The 18131-nt window shown below is 44.2% G+C and overlaps 1 protein-coding gene across 1 annotated transcript in view; it reads left to right on the top strand.

Annotated features, from left to right (window-relative positions):
* The first annotated feature begins 15456 nt into the window (after positions 1–15456).
* TDRD3 (tudor domain containing 3) overlaps positions 15457–18131 on the top strand; it is a 110887-nt gene continuing 108212 nt past the window's right edge. Inside the window, exon 1 of the mRNA XM_064174324.1 lies at positions 15457–15699. Within this exon, the coding sequence (XP_064030394.1) occupies positions 15659–15699 (41 nt within the window). The 5' untranslated portion in view covers positions 15457–15658. The remainder of the gene's footprint in view (positions 15700–18131) is intronic.

The following is an 18131-nucleotide window of genomic DNA, read 5'->3' as shown; positions in this document are numbered from 1 at the left end:
GAAATCTCTATGTCTACAAAACTGTGGCTAGAAGAAACGGTTTCTTTTCAGAAGATAGTATGATAGCAATTTTGTAGTTAATAAGTGGTAAAATCACACAAGAATACCCAGGAAAAAAGCCCAAGAGACAAAAAAAAACCACCCCACCATGCCACAGCCTGGTCAACAGAGCATGCAATATACTAATTTGTTTGATGGAAAAGTATAGATTATGTGCTAGGATTGTTTCAGAATTAAGCATTTTGCTAAGCCACCTGCCAGGTTAAGCCACTCTAACAATGTAACCATGGTAATACTGTGGGTGTCAGCTTGAAAGACTGATTTGTGCAGCCAGTAGGGACTAGACACCTTAATACATTAACTGGAGCTGTTAGGAAATATTTGGAAATAAATATGTAAAACAGGTATAAAAGGTTCTTTCAGATGGCTTGGCATTTTGCTTTGGGCAATATTTGTTAACAGCAGGCCACTGTTTATAGGGCTAAGCGAATGTGGTTGTGAGCAGCAAAATAGATGCCAACTGCTGGTAGATTCTGCTCTGCTGCTTTGCTTTTTGTTCTTTGATGGGAAACAACTGTTCTTGTTTTTAGCAGTGAACGTGTGTTAGGCATCTGCCGATGTAAAGCTGAGATTTGTAACAGCAGCTGCAGAAAATCTGGAGATAGACAAATCCAACAAAACATGAAAGCCTTAATTAGGCCCTATAAAAATGGTGAATTGGTCAAGGTGTTGCTACTGCATTTCATTTCTTCTCTCCATTACCCTTGTTGTTTTCCATATTCTTTCGCCTCACACATTTCCTGTCCTTCTCAGATTTGCCTTTCATATGCCCCTCAGTTATGTGTTCTCCTCACACCTCTAATTTGCAGCTACAGTGCTCCACAAATAATAGGTTTGTGCTTTTTTTTTCCAGAGAGACAACGACCCGATGATATACTGTCTCCAGCATCAGTGCTGACTTTAATTAATTTCTATTCCTCTGTCAACACAAGTGGTGCAGGACTGTAATGTGAATCAGATCAGAAAAGAAATCCACTTTCAAGTAAAAACCTCAGCACCTTTCCTCTTTGCTTTAACTTCTTTTTCAGGTGGGTGCCTGCTTCATAGAGTAGCTCCAAAGCGTAATTGAAGGACTGCTGTCTTGGGTTCAAATGCAGGTTCCCAGAGACTCTTATAAATTTAATAGATCCAATGACAATTTATAGAATTTATAGAGTGCCCTCCCCTCTTCCCCCTCCTTTCCCCAAAAGACAGGGAGAGAGAGAAAGGTAGGGACACCCAAATAAATCAATCTCACTCGATTTGGAAGTTAAAAAGGAAAAGTTTAACAATAACTTAGAAAAAGTATTGGAGGTAGGGGAGTTTACAAAGGATAAGGAAGGGAAAACAGCAAAATACAAAACAGGGATGGATACAACCCGAGTAGTGTGATGGTGTCTCTGCCTCGTGGCTGCCACGTGGTGTGCTGGTATGCAGTATCAGTGTATGTGTGTGTAGAGTGAACGCAGGAAAAGAAGAGAATGAGACAGGAAACTCCTCTGTCTTTTATACCACAGGAAGTGGGGGGAGTGGGCTAACCATCACCTGGAGTGTGGCCCACCCCATGGGGAGGGGCCAAGACCCATAGGGTCAGGTTCAGGGTTACTCCCCCAGGAGTGTTAACCCTATACAACTGCCTTAGTGAATGTTATAGAGGCTGGAACAGAGTACTGATTAGTTCTGATTTTGTGGCTAGGTGAGGGTAAACCACAACATCCTAAAATCTGTATTCATTCTCTGTGCTAAAAGACAATTTGCATGAGAAAAAGAAGGGGGGGGGGAAAGGAATCTGTAACGACCTCTCTGTATATTTTTATGTTGTGTCTACTTTAGGCTGCTTACTAGCAGCACTTCTTGAAGTATTATCATTTCATGATAAGAAATTATTTCCATTCATTGCATCTTATTTTACTGCTCTGAATCCAAGTTGATGCAGGTAGCCCAAGTTCTTGCTTTATGCTGTGGTGCAGTTGTTGACCACTTTTTTTTCACTCTCTCAATTTTTTCTTGTATTCCTCTAGAACTTTTTCTTCTGATCTCTTGTTTCTCTCTTTTTCTCCCCCTTTTGCTCATTTTTCATGGTAAGTGCCAGTTCTCAATGGTTCACCAATTTGCCAGAGAGCACTGTACTTTTCAGAGCATATTTCTGTCCCCAGTGTGCCAACTGTTGGATTCTGCATAGAGTAGCTGCTGAATTAGCATGTATATTTACTTCTGAACTCAATCAGGATTTTTTGGTAGGCTGTGGAAATGTGTTGGGTTTCTGTCTGGTGGGGTTTTGGGAGTGGGCTACTCGTTCAAGAAGATCAACTGGCTTCAAGTCAGACCCACCTCTGGCTGAGCACCTCTGAGATAACATATTTCATAGAGCCATAGAATTATTAAGGTTGGAAAAGACATTCAAGATCATTAAGTCCAACTGTAACTCAACTACTGTAACCACCAAACTACATCCTGAAGCACCACATCTGCACGTCTTGAACACCTCCAGGGACGGTGACTCCACCACCTTCCTGAGCAGCCTATTCCAATGCCTTGCCTCACTTTCAGTAAAGAAATTTTTCCTAATATCCAATCTAAACTTCTCCTGGCACAACTTAAGCCCATTTCCTCTCATCTATTCTTAGTCATTTGGGAGAAGAGACCAACACCAGCCTCACTACAACCTCTTTTCAGATAGGTGTAGAGAGTGGCAAGATGTCCCCTTGTATCTTGTCCAGACTGCAAACCCCCAGTTCCTTCAGTTGCCCCTTGTGCCTTCCAAACCCCTCACCAGCCTCACTGTCCTTCTCTGTACATATTCCAGGACCTCAATATCTTTCTTATGCTCTTGTGCCCAAAACTGAACACAGTACTGAAACTGTGGCCTCACCAGTGCCGAGTAAAGGGGCACGATCACTTCTCTACTCCTGCAGGACATGCTATTCTTGATACAGGCCAGGATGCCACTGGCCTTCTTGGCCACTTGGGCACACTGCTGGCTCATGTTTAGATGACCATCCACCAGCACTCCTAGATCCTTTTCCAACGGGCTGCTTTCCAGCCACTCTTCCCCAAGCCCATAGTGTTGCTTTGGGATTGTTGTGACCCAAGTGCAGGACCTGGCACTTATTCTTGTTAAACCTCATCACATTGGCATAAGCACATCTATCTAACCTGTCCAGATCTCTCTGCAGTGCCTTCCTTTACCAGATCAACACTCCCACTCAATTTAGTGTCATCTGCAAACTTGCCGAGGGTGCACTCAGTCCCCTCATCCAATTCACTGCTAAAGATGTGAAATAGGACTTGCCCGAATACCAAGCCCTGGGGAACACTGCTTGTGACCAGATGCCAGCTGGATTTAACTCTGCTTACCTCAACTCTTTGGGCCCAGCCATCCAGGCAGTTTTTAATCCAGTGAAGAGTACATCTGTCTATGCCATGAGCTGCAAGTTTCTCAAGGAAAATGCTGTGGGAGATGATGTCAAAGGCTTTACTGAACCTCAGGTCGACATCATGTGCAGCCTTTCCCTCATCCACTAGGTAGGAAATCTGTTCAGTTCCATTGGTTTTGGGAGTTCTTTTTGACTATGGTGGGATGGCAGGTCAAGCCATTGCTGCCCTCAGAGATGCATGGTGGTGAAAAAACCTGTCTGCAACCCCTGGAAGCCCTCACCCCTGACTGATCCCTAAAAAGAGGCAGGCCCACACTGGAGCAGCCCATTGCTGGGAGGATTACAGACTGCAGAAAGGATCCACCCTGACAGAAGAAGTTGGTGAAGGATCACGTCCCATGGGAGGGGTGCCATGTTGCAGCAGAGGACTGAGAAGTTCTCCCATGAAGATGAAAGAGCATCAGGAATAATATGAAACAGACTAAGACTCACTGCAGTCTCCATTCCTTGCCTCACTCTGCCACTGCAGGGGAGGAGGCAGAAGAACTGGGCCAAGGAAGAAGAGAGGAGTAGGAGGAATGTGTATTTAAGATAGGGTTGAACTTATCACTGTCCTGTTCTGGTTCAGCTAGTGAACTGGCGGTAGTTTTATTGAAATCAAACTGATTTTGTTTCTGCAAGTTGAGTCTGTCTTTTGCCTGTCACCACAATTAAAGAGTGAGTCCCCTCTGTTTCCATCCCTGAGCTTTTTACTGTATTTTCTCCTCCCTATCTGACTGGAGAGAGTTAGGAGTGAGTGAGTGGCTTCACGGTGCTTTGTTACCAGCTGGGTGGGCTAAAATCACTATAGGAAAAGGTGAACTTATGCTTCTGCACTAAATTAAAGGAAGTGTAGCTTTTACAACAGGCAATGTTGTGGTAATGGGAACCCACTTGTGGACTTGGGGTTATGCAGCTTTTTTAGTCTTTGAAGCTCTTCACTCTTATGCCCTGTTGTTGTGTGGACTCCATCTGAAATATCTTAGGCACTCAGGATAAATATTCAAGCTAGTGAAGTTCAAAGTGTGTACTGGCAAATAATGAGAAGCTGCTTAGGGCTCTAACATTTCTGCTTTTTATTCTACATCTTTGAGCAAAGCAGAATTTAACCTAAAAGTTATCTGGCATATACAGCTATAAAAAGAATGTTTCGCTTTTAATATTTTGCTGCTGCAAGGATGATTCTATAATTCTGTAATTGCCTGCACAATTCTGTAGTTATCCAGAATACAGGGCCCAGTTCTCAACTGAATTGAGCTCATATGTTGTTGTTTTTTTTTCCACATCCTTTAGTTTTCTTTTGCCTTTTGCTAACAGGCAGGAAACAAGGAGCACTGAGAACAGAACAATAACTAAAATCAACAGACAGAAAAGATACATAAATAAAACCAGAATCAGATGAGAAAGTAACTGAATCATTTGATAAGTGAAGGTCAGCAAACAGTTATGTCCAGCTACTGCTTTCAGTTGTTAGAAGCATTGATACCTCTGCTTCTTGAAAGTTCTTAAGAAATGTAGTTATTTTTCCTAACTGCAGTCATTTGGGCCTGCAGACTACAATGGAAAAGCAGTGTTAGGCAAAAGCTGCCATGTTACAGTGGGAAGGATGCATGACAGTATATTTTCACTGCCAGGAAATAACAGAGAAACATTCTTGCCTCCTTAGTGTGTATTCAATCATGGATAGAAAGTCAACTGCTTAGCTGGAGCCTAGCATAGATTTCCAATAACTTGCTTTTCTTCAAGCACAAGCATACAACAGCACTTGAAGAAAAGCACAGAGTGAATCTCCTGTAATAAAAAAACCACCCAAATAATCTTTTCAGATTTCCCTGAGAAAACAGCCTTTATTTATGGGGTCATTTTCTCCCACCTTGCAATTAACTGCTGGCATAGATTGCTAGATCATTTATGTCCCAAACTGTTAATCTAGAAATTATATCTTCTAGTGTAGTGGATATAGAAAGCTAAAGCTCTATGGCTTTTAAAACTAACAACAGCAAAAGCAATTCACAGAGATACAATGTGGTTATGTGGATTGCTGTGTAACAGGTAGCCCCTGTTTTGCTGTGCAGCTGTTCTCCCTAATCTAATCTACATTTATAGTTAAAAGCCACATTCTGTGTACTATGCAGAATGACATATCTATTCCTTTATAACTCTGATGGATTGATCTATGAGCTTCCAAGATCTGTAGTGTTTTGACTCTTGCTGCTCTACTGTAGAAGAATGGGCTTACTTTTACAGGGACATCCATGAGTCTGGATAGATAACTATAAGGTAGCTCCATCCATGCCCACACTGCAAGTATTTTATATCACCTTGACAGCTAAAAGTCTGTGGAGCTCCCTTTGCATGATATCTACAACACCTTTGGCTCTCCACTGGGGAAGCCATCCAAGTGATTTCCTTAATCATCTGCTCATGAATATGCCACGATTTCACCATGCAGCCTTTCTTGAGCAGTTCTGCCCAGCAGTGTTCTTTATTATGAACCTTAATTTCACTGAGACAAACTATGACAAATTCAGCTTGAAAGGCAAGGGAAGCATGAGGGAAACAATCTGCAAAGAGGACCAGGCATTCCCTACCTGCTGTCCTTCTATGGGCGGCATTGCTGCTGTCTTCTGTGTTGAGTGACTGTGTGGATAGTTGGAATTCAGCAGTGTCCCCACTGTTACTGAGTTTTGTTCAGTTACATCATTTGTATCAATTTTTGACATGAAATGACTGCCAATGGGACACTGATTTCTTTATATAGCAGACCATGTTCATAGCTCTGGGGTAGGAGCTCTCAGGAAACAGCAAGCACAGACCACCTTAATGGAAGGAAGCCAGGAGCTGAGTGCAACAGCAAGGCAGGTGCAAGGTCAATCCAGCAAGTCAAATCAGTGGTTCAAGATGACCAAGGCACGTGGTCAGGCACAGGCATATATCAGACAGATACAAGGATAGAGGCCTGAGCTTCAACACAGTTTCTGAGCAAAGGATACAAGACTCCCATGAGGCTTCTCCTCACTCCTTCTACACATTTCCTTGCCCAGCAGCCTGATCCAAAGCTACAGCCACACCATATCAGAGCTGAAAATGGAGCACAGGCAGGCAAACTGCAAGGAGTGAGAAAAGAGGCTGCAGAGCTTCTTGTTGCACTCAGAGCCCTGTCAGCAGCACGTTTATTTCCAGACTTCCATCCAGCCCAGAAGGTATCAGTCTCTTAAAAGTAATCTTGTTAGAGACAAGGCACAGCTGTTCAGGGCTAGGATGTTTACTGCAGCCCAGTGAAAGTCTGCAAAGCCATATGCTGTTTGATCCTCTGCTCCCTGGCTATTTACCAATTCAGTGTCCAGAGGACCAGTGGGTTGAGCTGTGCCAGAATCACTGACAAACACAAGTGCTTCTGCTGGCTCTTGAGGGGCCCTGCCAGCATCATAATTATATGAGATTACATTCTGCTGTACTTAGTGATCCATCATACCCTAGTGATCATTGCAATCGTTCATCTGCACTTTCAAATCTGAACTGTCCACATTTTGATAAGCAGCCACGCACAGACTTGGCAATAGTATCATCATGCCCCTATCCTGACAACCACAGTGCTTCAGTAATTGTCTTGACAGCAGTTATGCTGGTTTTGTGTCTGACATAATGCAAACGTGGATTATACCTTCAAGATCACCGTGGACTGCACTGAAGTGATTTGCAGGAGAAAGTGAGGAGTGTTGTAATAGTGCAGGGTTACAGAAGTGGACAGGCAGATGACAAAATCAGTTAGAGCAGCCTGACATAAATCTTAGCCTTGGCCTTTGTGGAAGTTATGCCTCCTTGCAACACCACCTTAACTACACTCTGGCTATAGGTGGTGGTATCATATCCAAGATTTCATGATTTATAACAAATTTCAGGCTTTAAAATGTGCCTTTTGTTTGTCTCCTTTCATCTCACTCCTTTCCAAAGCCTCTTTCCTTCTTCTTTTCCATGAAAAAAAATATCTTTAATTATCCTTCTTTACTCTATGAAAAATCAGTTCCTTCTCCAGTTACCATAACAGATGACAGCCTTGAGACATCTTGACATAGGGTACCTTGAGACACAACAGGTTAGCAAAGGTCCCTCACCCACATCAAACACGTCCCCAGTGTGAAACACTTGTAGTAAGCAGCTGTCTCCATCTATAATTTAGGGAAGGTCATGATAGAAGAAAGATAAGGAGAAAAATTTGAGTGCTGACTACTGTCCTCCCCCTTCAGATCTAACAGATAAAGCATTCACAGTATTTTGGTTGAAGTGCAACAACAGATGCTGTAAAGCTCATTCTTCTGACTGCAGCCATACCAGCTCAGGATCTGGCCCACCACAGGACACCAAGATACAGTGACATTTGTTGACATCCCAACATAGCACTGGGAATACAGTGACCAGAATTTAAGACCCTTTACCTTCAGTGGCCCAGTTAGTTTCTGCTACAGCTTCAAGGTAAGGATCATCTCTTCTTGCATTCAGTGATAATACCTGTTACCTTCAGATAATGTAATGAAGAAAGAACATCTATATAAGAGTAGATAAAAAATTGAGACTAAAGCAACATTCTTGTCCTTCTGGGGACCTGTCAAACTTACTGCTCAGTGTCTCCATCCTGATGTTGTTGTTTTCAGCACAACATGTTTCTGCTCTTGCCTGTTTCTGGCAGGTATGGTCAACACCTTCAGTTCTCTGGTTCTGTAAGCCCACCGCTGAACCAAGATAATCAGGGCTGGAGCTGGCTAGAGACCATGGCAGCAGTGATGAATCAAGGCACAGATGGGAAACATGTAAGTCTGCTGCAAAACCTGGCTTTTGCTCTCTTGTCCTGTGTCCTGTCCTCTGCCTTACAGATGCTGTAATGGAGATGCTCAAGTAAACCAAACATTTTAGGTACTTACAGAACATTAGGAAACAACCTCTCTGTCATAGGTTCTGTTATTCCAGGTCACATGAGCATTATAGTCAAGGTTCAAAGGACTGGGGTGCAGCCATGAATACACTGATTGATTGCATTCCTGGGCAGTCACACACCCACTGCCCAGGTGCTATTTTCTCACTGTGCAAGTCCCTGTGCAGTGGCTGCAGACTGTCTACATTCCTAGACAGTTGACACAAATGTATGAATAATATATATACAGTGCTAAATATACACACACATACATATGTACTTCAGTAATTTATTAACTATACTGTAATATCAAAGGCAATTTGGTATTTAGCATTTAGCATAGCAAAAGCATAATACTTAGAAACATGTTGTCCACCCCAACAGATGGAGTAGTAGACAGTGGAGCACAGTCTGGATTTTGAGATGGCAAGGCACCAATACTTAAGGGATGTCTCCACTGATGGTAATGTTGACCAAAATTGGTTACTGCAGTGTCACAGCTCTGGGTTGATTACATATCCCCTGCACCGTGGCACCTTAGGGCTAGTATGCAGCAGGAGGCAGGCAATGCACACCCTTAATGGTGTAATGCTAAAAACACCACAGCACTTGGAATATAACAGAAAGGTATTTGTCTTGTGCCCTTAAGGGTCATTACTACATCTCCCCTCCTCTTCATCACTTATGCAATAACTTTCTTAATCATTTACACAATGGTCCCCACCCTCCAAGGTTCCAGTGGCACAGAGCCCCCACACGTAGGGATTCATTTTGCTACTTGCTTCCTCTAATCTCTTCTCTTAGTCTTCAATTATTGCATTGCATATAGTCACAAGAATAAAACCTTCTCCAGCAGCCACATCCACAAATAGTTACAACACAATAGAGCTTCTACCCATCCGTTACATCTATGGATCACAATCCATCATTACATCCATGAAGTTTTCCCATCACTAACACATGTAATTTTCCCATTGCTACTACAATGGGCTGCAGTCAAGAAGAGCTATGTTTTAGGTACATCTTTACATGCCTGTCATGTGGTACTCTAGAGGATGGGCTGCCTCCCTTAGTCACTGGATGACACCGTGTACATGTTGTGGATTTAGTGAAGAAATCACAGGGCCTAGTTATTCTTTGCTGAAATAAACAAGAGGACCTGGTTGCTACCTAAATTCAGTTTATGCTCATAGACTCATGCTTCTAATAAATAAAGCAGTTATGCAAAAGGCATGCAAGCAAAGTGTCCCTGTTCCCCTAGGATTGAATGATAGGCCATTAACGGTTTGGAGGCAGCCAGGACAGCCAATGCAGCCAGTGCCCAGTTGGCTCACAGGTATATCCCATACCATAAATGTCATAATGAGGCAGGTTTGCCTCATTATGACATTTGTACTGACACTTGGTATTAGTTTGGCTGCTTGATTAAATTGTTTCTCAATCACCAGATCTTCTCCTTTTCCCAATCCCCCTTTTCTGCTGGGGTGGGGATCACCTGGTGATAGAGCAACTGCTATAGTTTAGCCTGGGATATGAGTGAAAGATGTGCTTAAGATGACATATTAAGCAATCTTTCCCCATTTGCACCCTATAGCTTTTTAAATAGACACATCATACCTTGAGAATATATAGTATCTAAAAGGTAAATCTAATAAATCTAAAACTTGATGAAACAATCATTAACTTAAGATCTCATTAAAATGTAAATAGCTTCATGGATATCACTTTGAAGATAAAAAGTACTAGATGCATTTTTATGTCTTTGAAGGACAAGATCAACACAGATAATTCTCCAGTTTTTCTTGAAAGCTTAAATCCTTTGTAAAAGATGTACCAGAGTAAGCTGTTAAACTGCCCTGGTTTTGGGTGATTCAGGCTACTGTTATTATTACTGCTTAAAACAGAAACGAACACATCTTAAGAGACAAATTGTGGATAAATTAGTATGTTGCTCATTGGACCTGTTCACACATTAATACAGCAGGAGAAGAGCCTTGTTGTCACAGCACGTTCCCCTTCTAGGGCATTAGTTAGCTGAGTCAATCAGCTTAGCTGGCGAAGTTCGTGGTCAATTTTGTTGCCAGTCTGAGCTGTTGAAAGGAAGGTAAAAGTGAAGCCCTGCCTCTCTGTGGTAGAGGGGCAGCAGCCCCAAAACTGAGGCTTTTCTATGCCTCTACATGCCTGGACATGTTTTTCTGCCAGGACCCACGAGGCAGCAAACAAATTGTGTAACACACACACATCCAGCCCGTGTGCCCCTGAGGGCCGGGCAGGTAATCTCCTATTGGGAGGTCCAGGCATGTCTCTACTGCCTATTGGGGCAAGGTTTGGCTTATGGCCAACCTGATTGGTCATTTTAGATGTCCAACGAGCCACGAATCCCGGCCCAGAGCCTATAAAGAGGGGTGCACAGCAGCACCATGTGGTCAAACGGTCCAGACTTTTTACCAGTTCAGAAGCTTAGAGCATTTAGACTCAGCTCTGATCCACAGCAGCACCCTGCTGCCCTGACCTTGCTTGCATGGCCTAGACACAGGATCAGGCCTTACTCACTTGCAAGCATTACAGAGGCTCAGACCTCATGCATTGATCTCAAGGCGCAGTCAAGCTACCTGCGAATCCTTTGAGAAGCAGAGCACATTCATGCCTGCACCATACATATATGGGGAGCCAAGAACCCCCTGCCTAAGCCTAGGGCTATCTTGATTTGTCTACAGAGCATAAGTCTCCCTGCAGCACGGCATAGACCCTGCTTGCCCGGCATAAATGCTACCTGCCAGTTATTCTGTAAGTCTGGAAAGATCCAGGCCCAGCAGACCCTCAGACTGTCTGCAAACCTGCAAACGCAGCCTGCTAGCTGTGAGACCGTGTCAGAAGCTACACAGGCAAATCCTTCTGCACCTGGGAATTTCTGCCAGCTGATCATCCCTGGACATGCGCAGTATCCAGAAGCCGCAGCTCCAAGGCAGAGATCACTCCAGGAGAGAAGGTTAGAGAAAACTCTGTTTATCCCAGAGACTGGGAACTTTATCATCCCTTGCAAGCCGGGACAGACTCCAGCTCACCAAGACCCCAAGTACTGGGCACATGCTGAGACAGAATCCCGGGAGGGTGATTAATGATTAATACTCAAGAGCAGCACACCTAAGTAAGCTTCAATTCCTTTGTAATATAAGTTACCTCTATCTAAAGAGCACACACGGTTTCAGCCCTTGCTGGGCAGACACTAGAGTTGTTAAGAGGCATTAAGCCTAAGAAAATCTTTCTTTCTGTCAATAATTGTTAATAATTTGATATTTCCACTTAATAATCAATCCCTGTAAATATATATCCCAAGTTATTTTCATAACTTTGCATAAGAATCTGATTTCACGTGGTTGGGGGTGGTATAAATTTGTAAATATTAATTTTAATAAATAATTTTATAAAAAATCAAAACCACCTCAAATTAATTTCTCACCTCCCCCTAACAGGGGAGGAATAGAGAAATCCCCTCCACGACACTCTCATTTCACATGGGAGCTACATACATTCAAATAGTAGTTGCACTACCAACCCCCACCTAGCCTACATCACAGCTAGTCTGTTGTTGGGGCATATACCTCCTTCATCCTGACCTGGACTCCGATATGGTTTCCTGACTGAGATCAGACCTGTCTCATCAGTGTCTGTGCTGGGTGATCACTGGACTGTGTCTGGTCGTGAACATGTTGCTATGCCCCACTCCTGGCTTGCATTTTACAGACTCATAGAATCACAGAATGGTTTGAGTTGGAAGGGACCTCCAAAGGTCATCTAGTCCAACCCCCCCTGCAGTCAGCAGGGACATCCTCCACTAAAGTAGGTTGCTCAGGGACTTGATGAGCCTGATCTTGAATATCTTCAGGGATGGGGCCTCAACCTGATCCAGTGGTCTAACACCCTCATAGTAGAGAACTTGTTCCTAACATTCAGTCTCAATCTACTCTTCTCTAATTTAAAAACACTGCCACTCATCCTACCACTGCAGTCTTTTGTAAACAGTTCCTCTCCATCCTTCTTGTAGGCCCCCTTAAGTACTTGAAGGCCTCTACTAGGTCTCCCCAGAGCCTTCTCTTCTCTAGCCTGAACAATCCCAGCTTCCTCAGCCTGTCCTCACAGGAGAGGTGTTCTGGTCCTCCCCAGTTACCCTCCCTAAAATGTAGCTAGCCCTTACTGCTGCATGACACTTCTCTGTGCCATTTGTAGCATAACTAGTTGAGGCACTTCTTAACATTGAACATAGCTGATTTTCACATGTAGCATTTTTACACAGAACTGCCAGCCAGTGTAGGTGTATTTGTGTGATCTATCACGATGGCTTTGGGCCAGTATAGACATCTTTCACAAGTACTACAGTAAATGACTTCTGTTTCACAAATTGTCCTGAAGCTGTATATGAAACTTATCAGTATTAGTTGCTCCTTGCAGACTCTGTTTTTTAACCTAACGTTTTCCTGTGGCTAACACTTTGAAGCAGACATTTGGAAGGAGAAACTGGAATGAGCCTTTCAGTGAAGTATACCAAACTAGATATGGTTTGGGCAGGAATCCACATGAATTTTGTGAACACTAATGCATCTTGAATAACATACACTTTTCAAAGAAAGCTATGGAGGCACAGAGCCCTTAAAGGTATGCTGGAGTCTAGGCTCAGTCCCTGCACAGCCCCAGGTACTCATTAGCTTCAGTAATGTCATTTATTCTAAAGGCAATGGGTATGGAGATGTGCTCTAAGAATGCTTTATCATGAATAGTTGGTACATAGGGTCTTCTCTCTCCAATTTGCAGTTTTCTGACTGCCTGGCAGGTATCACCTTCTGTTTTAGAACAGAGCTAATTATTTACCCCGCAGCAGCTAGAAACAGCAAAGATCAGGCAATGCCCTCCATGAGCAGAGGGGGGGATGGGGATTTCTCATGTACAAAAGGATGTGTGTGTTTATATTTATCTGTATCAGTTTGCACATAGTGAATTTGTTAGAACAGATGCCTGCAGACCTTTAAGGACAGTGCTGAGTACTACCTTTTCTTTATAGATGGTGTTTTGTGCCATGAGGTGCAACAACAAGCCATATGCTGGCATAAATTGCTGGTATAATTGCCTGGTGATTTCAATTAAGATTTAAGTAAGCAAAAGCTTCCATGTCTTAAACTAACATGAGGTTATGCACAAAGTCCGTAACTCTCATTATCTTCTCCTAGATCATACTCCATCCCTTACTAATTGGCTCTGCAGGCACCACGTTTTTAAGTTACAATAATGTTTACAACCTTTTCTTGATAGTTTAATGTGCATCCAGGTCAGACTCCAAATGCAAAGTGCTTTTATTCCCATTTGTTTTGCATAATATGTGTTTGAACTGGCATTACACTTACACTTATCTGCTGTTTCTTGTGTGTGCCAGAGATGCTGTGGTCAAGTGTCCAATGAGGGTGTGACTCTGCACTAATATTTCAGTGTGTCTCTTCTGCTTCACTTTAGGGTATTCCTCAGCACTAATTTAAGAGTTTCTTTGGTACGGGTACACAGTAGCTGTCTTTCAGGGCTCTCTTCTTAGGACTTCTTGTCTTGATGTCTTTTAAAGCTCATATTCACCTGGATTATTGTTATGATATGAGACTGCACAACTTCTGAAAATCTAAACAAGTGATGCTGTTATTCAACCCACAAACTGATTGAGCTGGTGCAGCTTACTGAACTCTATGGCTCTCGTGGTTGCTCTCTCTGAGTTTGCATCAAAAATGGATTCTTGCACTTTGCCAATGAATAATAATGCTGCCTCTGCTATTTTTTTTTCTTTTAATTTTCAATGACCAGCACAAGGATTAAAACTTCCCTGAGCATGATACTCATTGGTTTTGAGATTCTGCTGGCAGAAATTGCATACATCAGTCTTCTAAGCAGATTATTATTATTTCAGGGCTAGGGTACACTTTGTAAAGGCTCCAGAAAAGTTTCAAGGGTGTGTGCAATGATAGACGTTGCTCAGATAAATCTGAACAATGAAAGTTTTGTTTCCTTCTTCTGCATCAAGCTTTCTATAATTGATTTTTAAACAAAGATGTGTACCTCCTTGCAAGAGTAGCCACGCAAGACACTACACATACAGATGACAAAACCTTCCTAGAGCATTACCTCCAGATAAAAAAAACAATCCATTGAGTATCTAGGCTGTGAAACTCCACTGTGGTAAAAAGGATTTGACACTTGGCACTGATGGGTCACAGAGCACCCAGTCTTGACTCAATAACGTGAATTGTGTCTTCTGGACTGAGCTCTCATCTGCAGGCAGAAACTCTGAGCACCAACGCTCTGGTAGGAATTTTCTTAACTCCTAACTCACTCACATTCAAGAAAAGCCTGGATGAGGCACTTAGTGCCATGGTCTAGTTGAGTGGATAGGGCTGGGTGCTAGGTTGGACTGGATGATCTTGGAGGTCTCTTCCAACCTGCTTGATTCTATGGCATTCGCACCCTGTCCTGGCAGCTAACTGAGCACTTACAACATCAACAACAAACCAGTGCTATGCTTTTAAATTATAAGTCCCCTTAAAAAGCAGATCATAAAAATGCTTATGTCAGTCCTGAATATTTTCGGGCAAAGCATTAAACAAAAGACATCAAAGAAACGCAGGAACAGCTTTCTTGTACGCGCTGTCAGTGTAAAAGCTAAACACCCCTCCTCATCTGCAAAACCTGTTTTGAGGGTGTGAAGGAGAGTCCTCTGCTACATGGAGCTATCAACAGCAACATTTTTTTACAGATAAAATGAGTTTAAAACACTTTTTTCTCGCTTCCATAAGGAAGCGGGTCTTGGGCCAGCGCTCCCCGGCGGCGAAGCCCTACCACACAGCTGCGACCTCCCGCGGCCGGGCTGCCCTCGCCCGAGTGAGCCTGAAGGCAGGAGCGCCGCGCTCCTGCCCTCCCGGCGCCGCCTCCTCTGCCCTCGCTCTTGCCCTTCTCCGCCATGGCGGCAGCGGCTTCGGAGCAGGCGGCAAGGCACCCGCCCCCATCGCGTAGCAGCCGGTCGCGGGCTTTGTTCGTCTCTGCTTGCGCCGCCTCCGCCCCTTCCTTTCCTCTTTCCCTCCCTCCCTCTTCAGCCGGAGCTGGACGGGCCGAGTGCCCGGAGAGGGGCGGGGGAACGAGCGGGTCCCGCGTCCCTCCTCCAGGCGCTGGGTCTCCTTGCAGCGCCTGGCGGTCCGGCGCCCGCCCGGCCACGCCGCCCCGCCCCAGCGGCCCCAAGTTCTGTGGGTGAGCGGCGGCAGGAGGCGCCATGGCCGACAGGACTAGGGCGGCGCTCTCCGAGTCGGGCTGGTAAGTGGGGGCGTTCTTAGCTGCACCGCGGCCTTCTCTGCGGCCGGAGCCGGGGTGCCAGGCCTCACCCGAGCCTAACGGCTACCCGCTGCTGAGCGGGCCAGCGGCCGGGGGCGTCTGTGGCTTTGCGAGTGATTCTGAACAGTGGTGCGGGGTTTGTGGAGTTGTGGTGTTGGAGCGTGCAGTGGCGGGGAGACTTCACCGCCAGAGCTCCGGCTTGGAGTCCTTCGCGGTGTCCACGGGAAGGGAGTACCGCCTGTGCTGGTGCGCTTCGGGCCTGTCGCCGGAGCGGCTTGCGCTTATCGCCGGGTGCAGTTCTCGGGCCTCGGTGGCCCTGCAGAGGGACTTCCCCCAGCTCCCCTACTTCAGGGGAGGCCGCCACATGGTGGGGTCGTGATCCTCCCCAGCGGCCTGCGCGGACGGTGGGCCTGAGGGGAGGCTGACGCCGAGGGAGGCTGTGCTGCGGGCGGCCTGCTGCCCCTCATGACCGCCTTTCCCCGAGGTCTGCCTTGGCTGAGTGTCGGCAGTAGCAGATGTTGGGAGGCCTGGCGGTTGCCGGTGGTTTTATTGATATTTTTTTTAAAATTACGCTGTGCTCCGTTTCAATAAGGAAAGTAAAACGGGAAAAGTGGAATTCAAGTAAATAGACACGTGAGGTCTGAACCCAGGTATTGCTTCTTCCTACTCCTAACCGTTGGACGTGCTATATCTCTTTTGCAGCAATGTCTTTCAATGAGTTGGGCTTTGTGAAGTACCTCATGCAAGCTCTGCAACTTGTTTGCTGGTCTAGAGGTGTTTGTTGACTGGGGATTGGTGTTTGGTTTTGGTTTTATTTTCATCAATTAAGGACAAACAAAAGTAATTGGCTTTTTTGTTAACATTCAGTCTCCCCTCCCTCCCCCCCCCCCCGAACTACTTGCAAACTTTTCACCAAAACAAAAGCTCATTTCTGACTGCGAAAATAAAAGCACCTTACTATTTTGTAATTGAGAAGAAAATGCTAGAATTACAACAAGAAACGTTATTTCTAGTCGCGTTTTTGCCGTATTTCTATGAGGTTGTTTTAACTTTGCGGTTCTCTTGAACTCTGGTTTCATGAGTGGCTTAATTGTGAAAGAGTGAAACATAAGGTTTGGAATAGAATATCTCAGTTATAAGGGACCTAATAGTGATTATTTAGTCAAGTTGCCTGATCATTTCAGGGCCAGCCAGTTAAAGCATTCTATTATGGACATTGTCCAAGTGCCTCTTAAATGCTGACAGGCCTGGAGCATTGACCACCTCTGTAGGAAGTTTGTTCCAATGTACTGTCACGGTCTTGGTAAAGAAATGGCTCTTAATGTCCTCCCTAAACCATCCCTGACACAGCTTTGAAATATTCCTATATGTCCTGTCATTGGATCCCAGGAAGAGGAACTCTGCACCTCCCTCTTCATGTCTCTTCCTTGCCCCACAGCCTCCTTTTTCTCCAGACTCGACAAGCCCAAAGTCCTTAGCTTCTCTTTCATAGAACGTTCCTTCCAGCCCCTTCACCAGCTTTGCTGGCCTCTTCTGTATGCATTCAAGGCCTTTAACGTGCTTCTTAAATTGTTCACACAGTACTTGAAGTGCAGTGGGATAATCACCTCTTTGCTCCAGCTGGTTATGCTGTATTTGATAACCTAGATTTTACAGTGTTTGCCTAGCTTTTAAAGCCTTTCTTTGTGGTAATACTAACCAAATGGAGACAATTAGTGTTCTTTAAGTCTGCTTCTTAGATAAGCTTATCGTATGTTTCAAAAACACTGTTTTAAAAGTTTCTGGAGTGCACAATGCTGTGATAGTGTACTGCAAGAATTGTGGCTGTTTGTGCTAGCTTTCATAACATCAGCTTATTTAAAGGGAAGTTTTGACTGTTACTGGAAACTCACGTCCACTTCCATCCTTGTTCTGAAAAGGACAAAGCTTTTCATAAAAGTAATATTTTCATAGTTATTTTGGCAAACATTTTCATATTAAAAATCTTATCACACAGTTTTTAGTTGTTTTGCTGCTTTGTCATCGTAGTGACTGCCATTGATAAACTGCTCTGAGGTTTTGGCAGTACAGATAAGAGGCACCACTGAAATGATCCAGAGTGTTTGGTGCTGTCCTTAGGAGCATATACTCTTGACTGCCTGTGAAAATTTGTTATTCTTGCAGTACTGCAGAGTGTGAGCCAAAGACAGAAAGATAAGGCAACCAGTGGGCTGATTACCTATAATTATACCTTGACCTAGTTGTATTGGGGACAGTAGTATGAAGGAGGGGAAATGAACACATATGCTTTCGAGGAATGTGTGATGGAATGGAAAAAGAGATAATAGTTTAGAAATCTTATTTAGCTCAGTGTTTTTGCACTTAAATTAACCTAGGCATCCACACTTTCAACTGTTTTGCCATTATACTTAGGA

This window comes from Pogoniulus pusillus, chromosome 3, assembly GCF_015220805.1.
Source record: "Pogoniulus pusillus isolate bPogPus1 chromosome 3, bPogPus1.pri, whole genome shotgun sequence".
In the NCBI taxonomy this organism is placed as follows: Eukaryota; Metazoa; Chordata; class Aves; order Piciformes; family Lybiidae; genus Pogoniulus; species Pogoniulus pusillus.
Note: the sequence above shows the minus strand (reverse complement) of the source record. Positions and strands in the feature narration are given on the sequence as shown.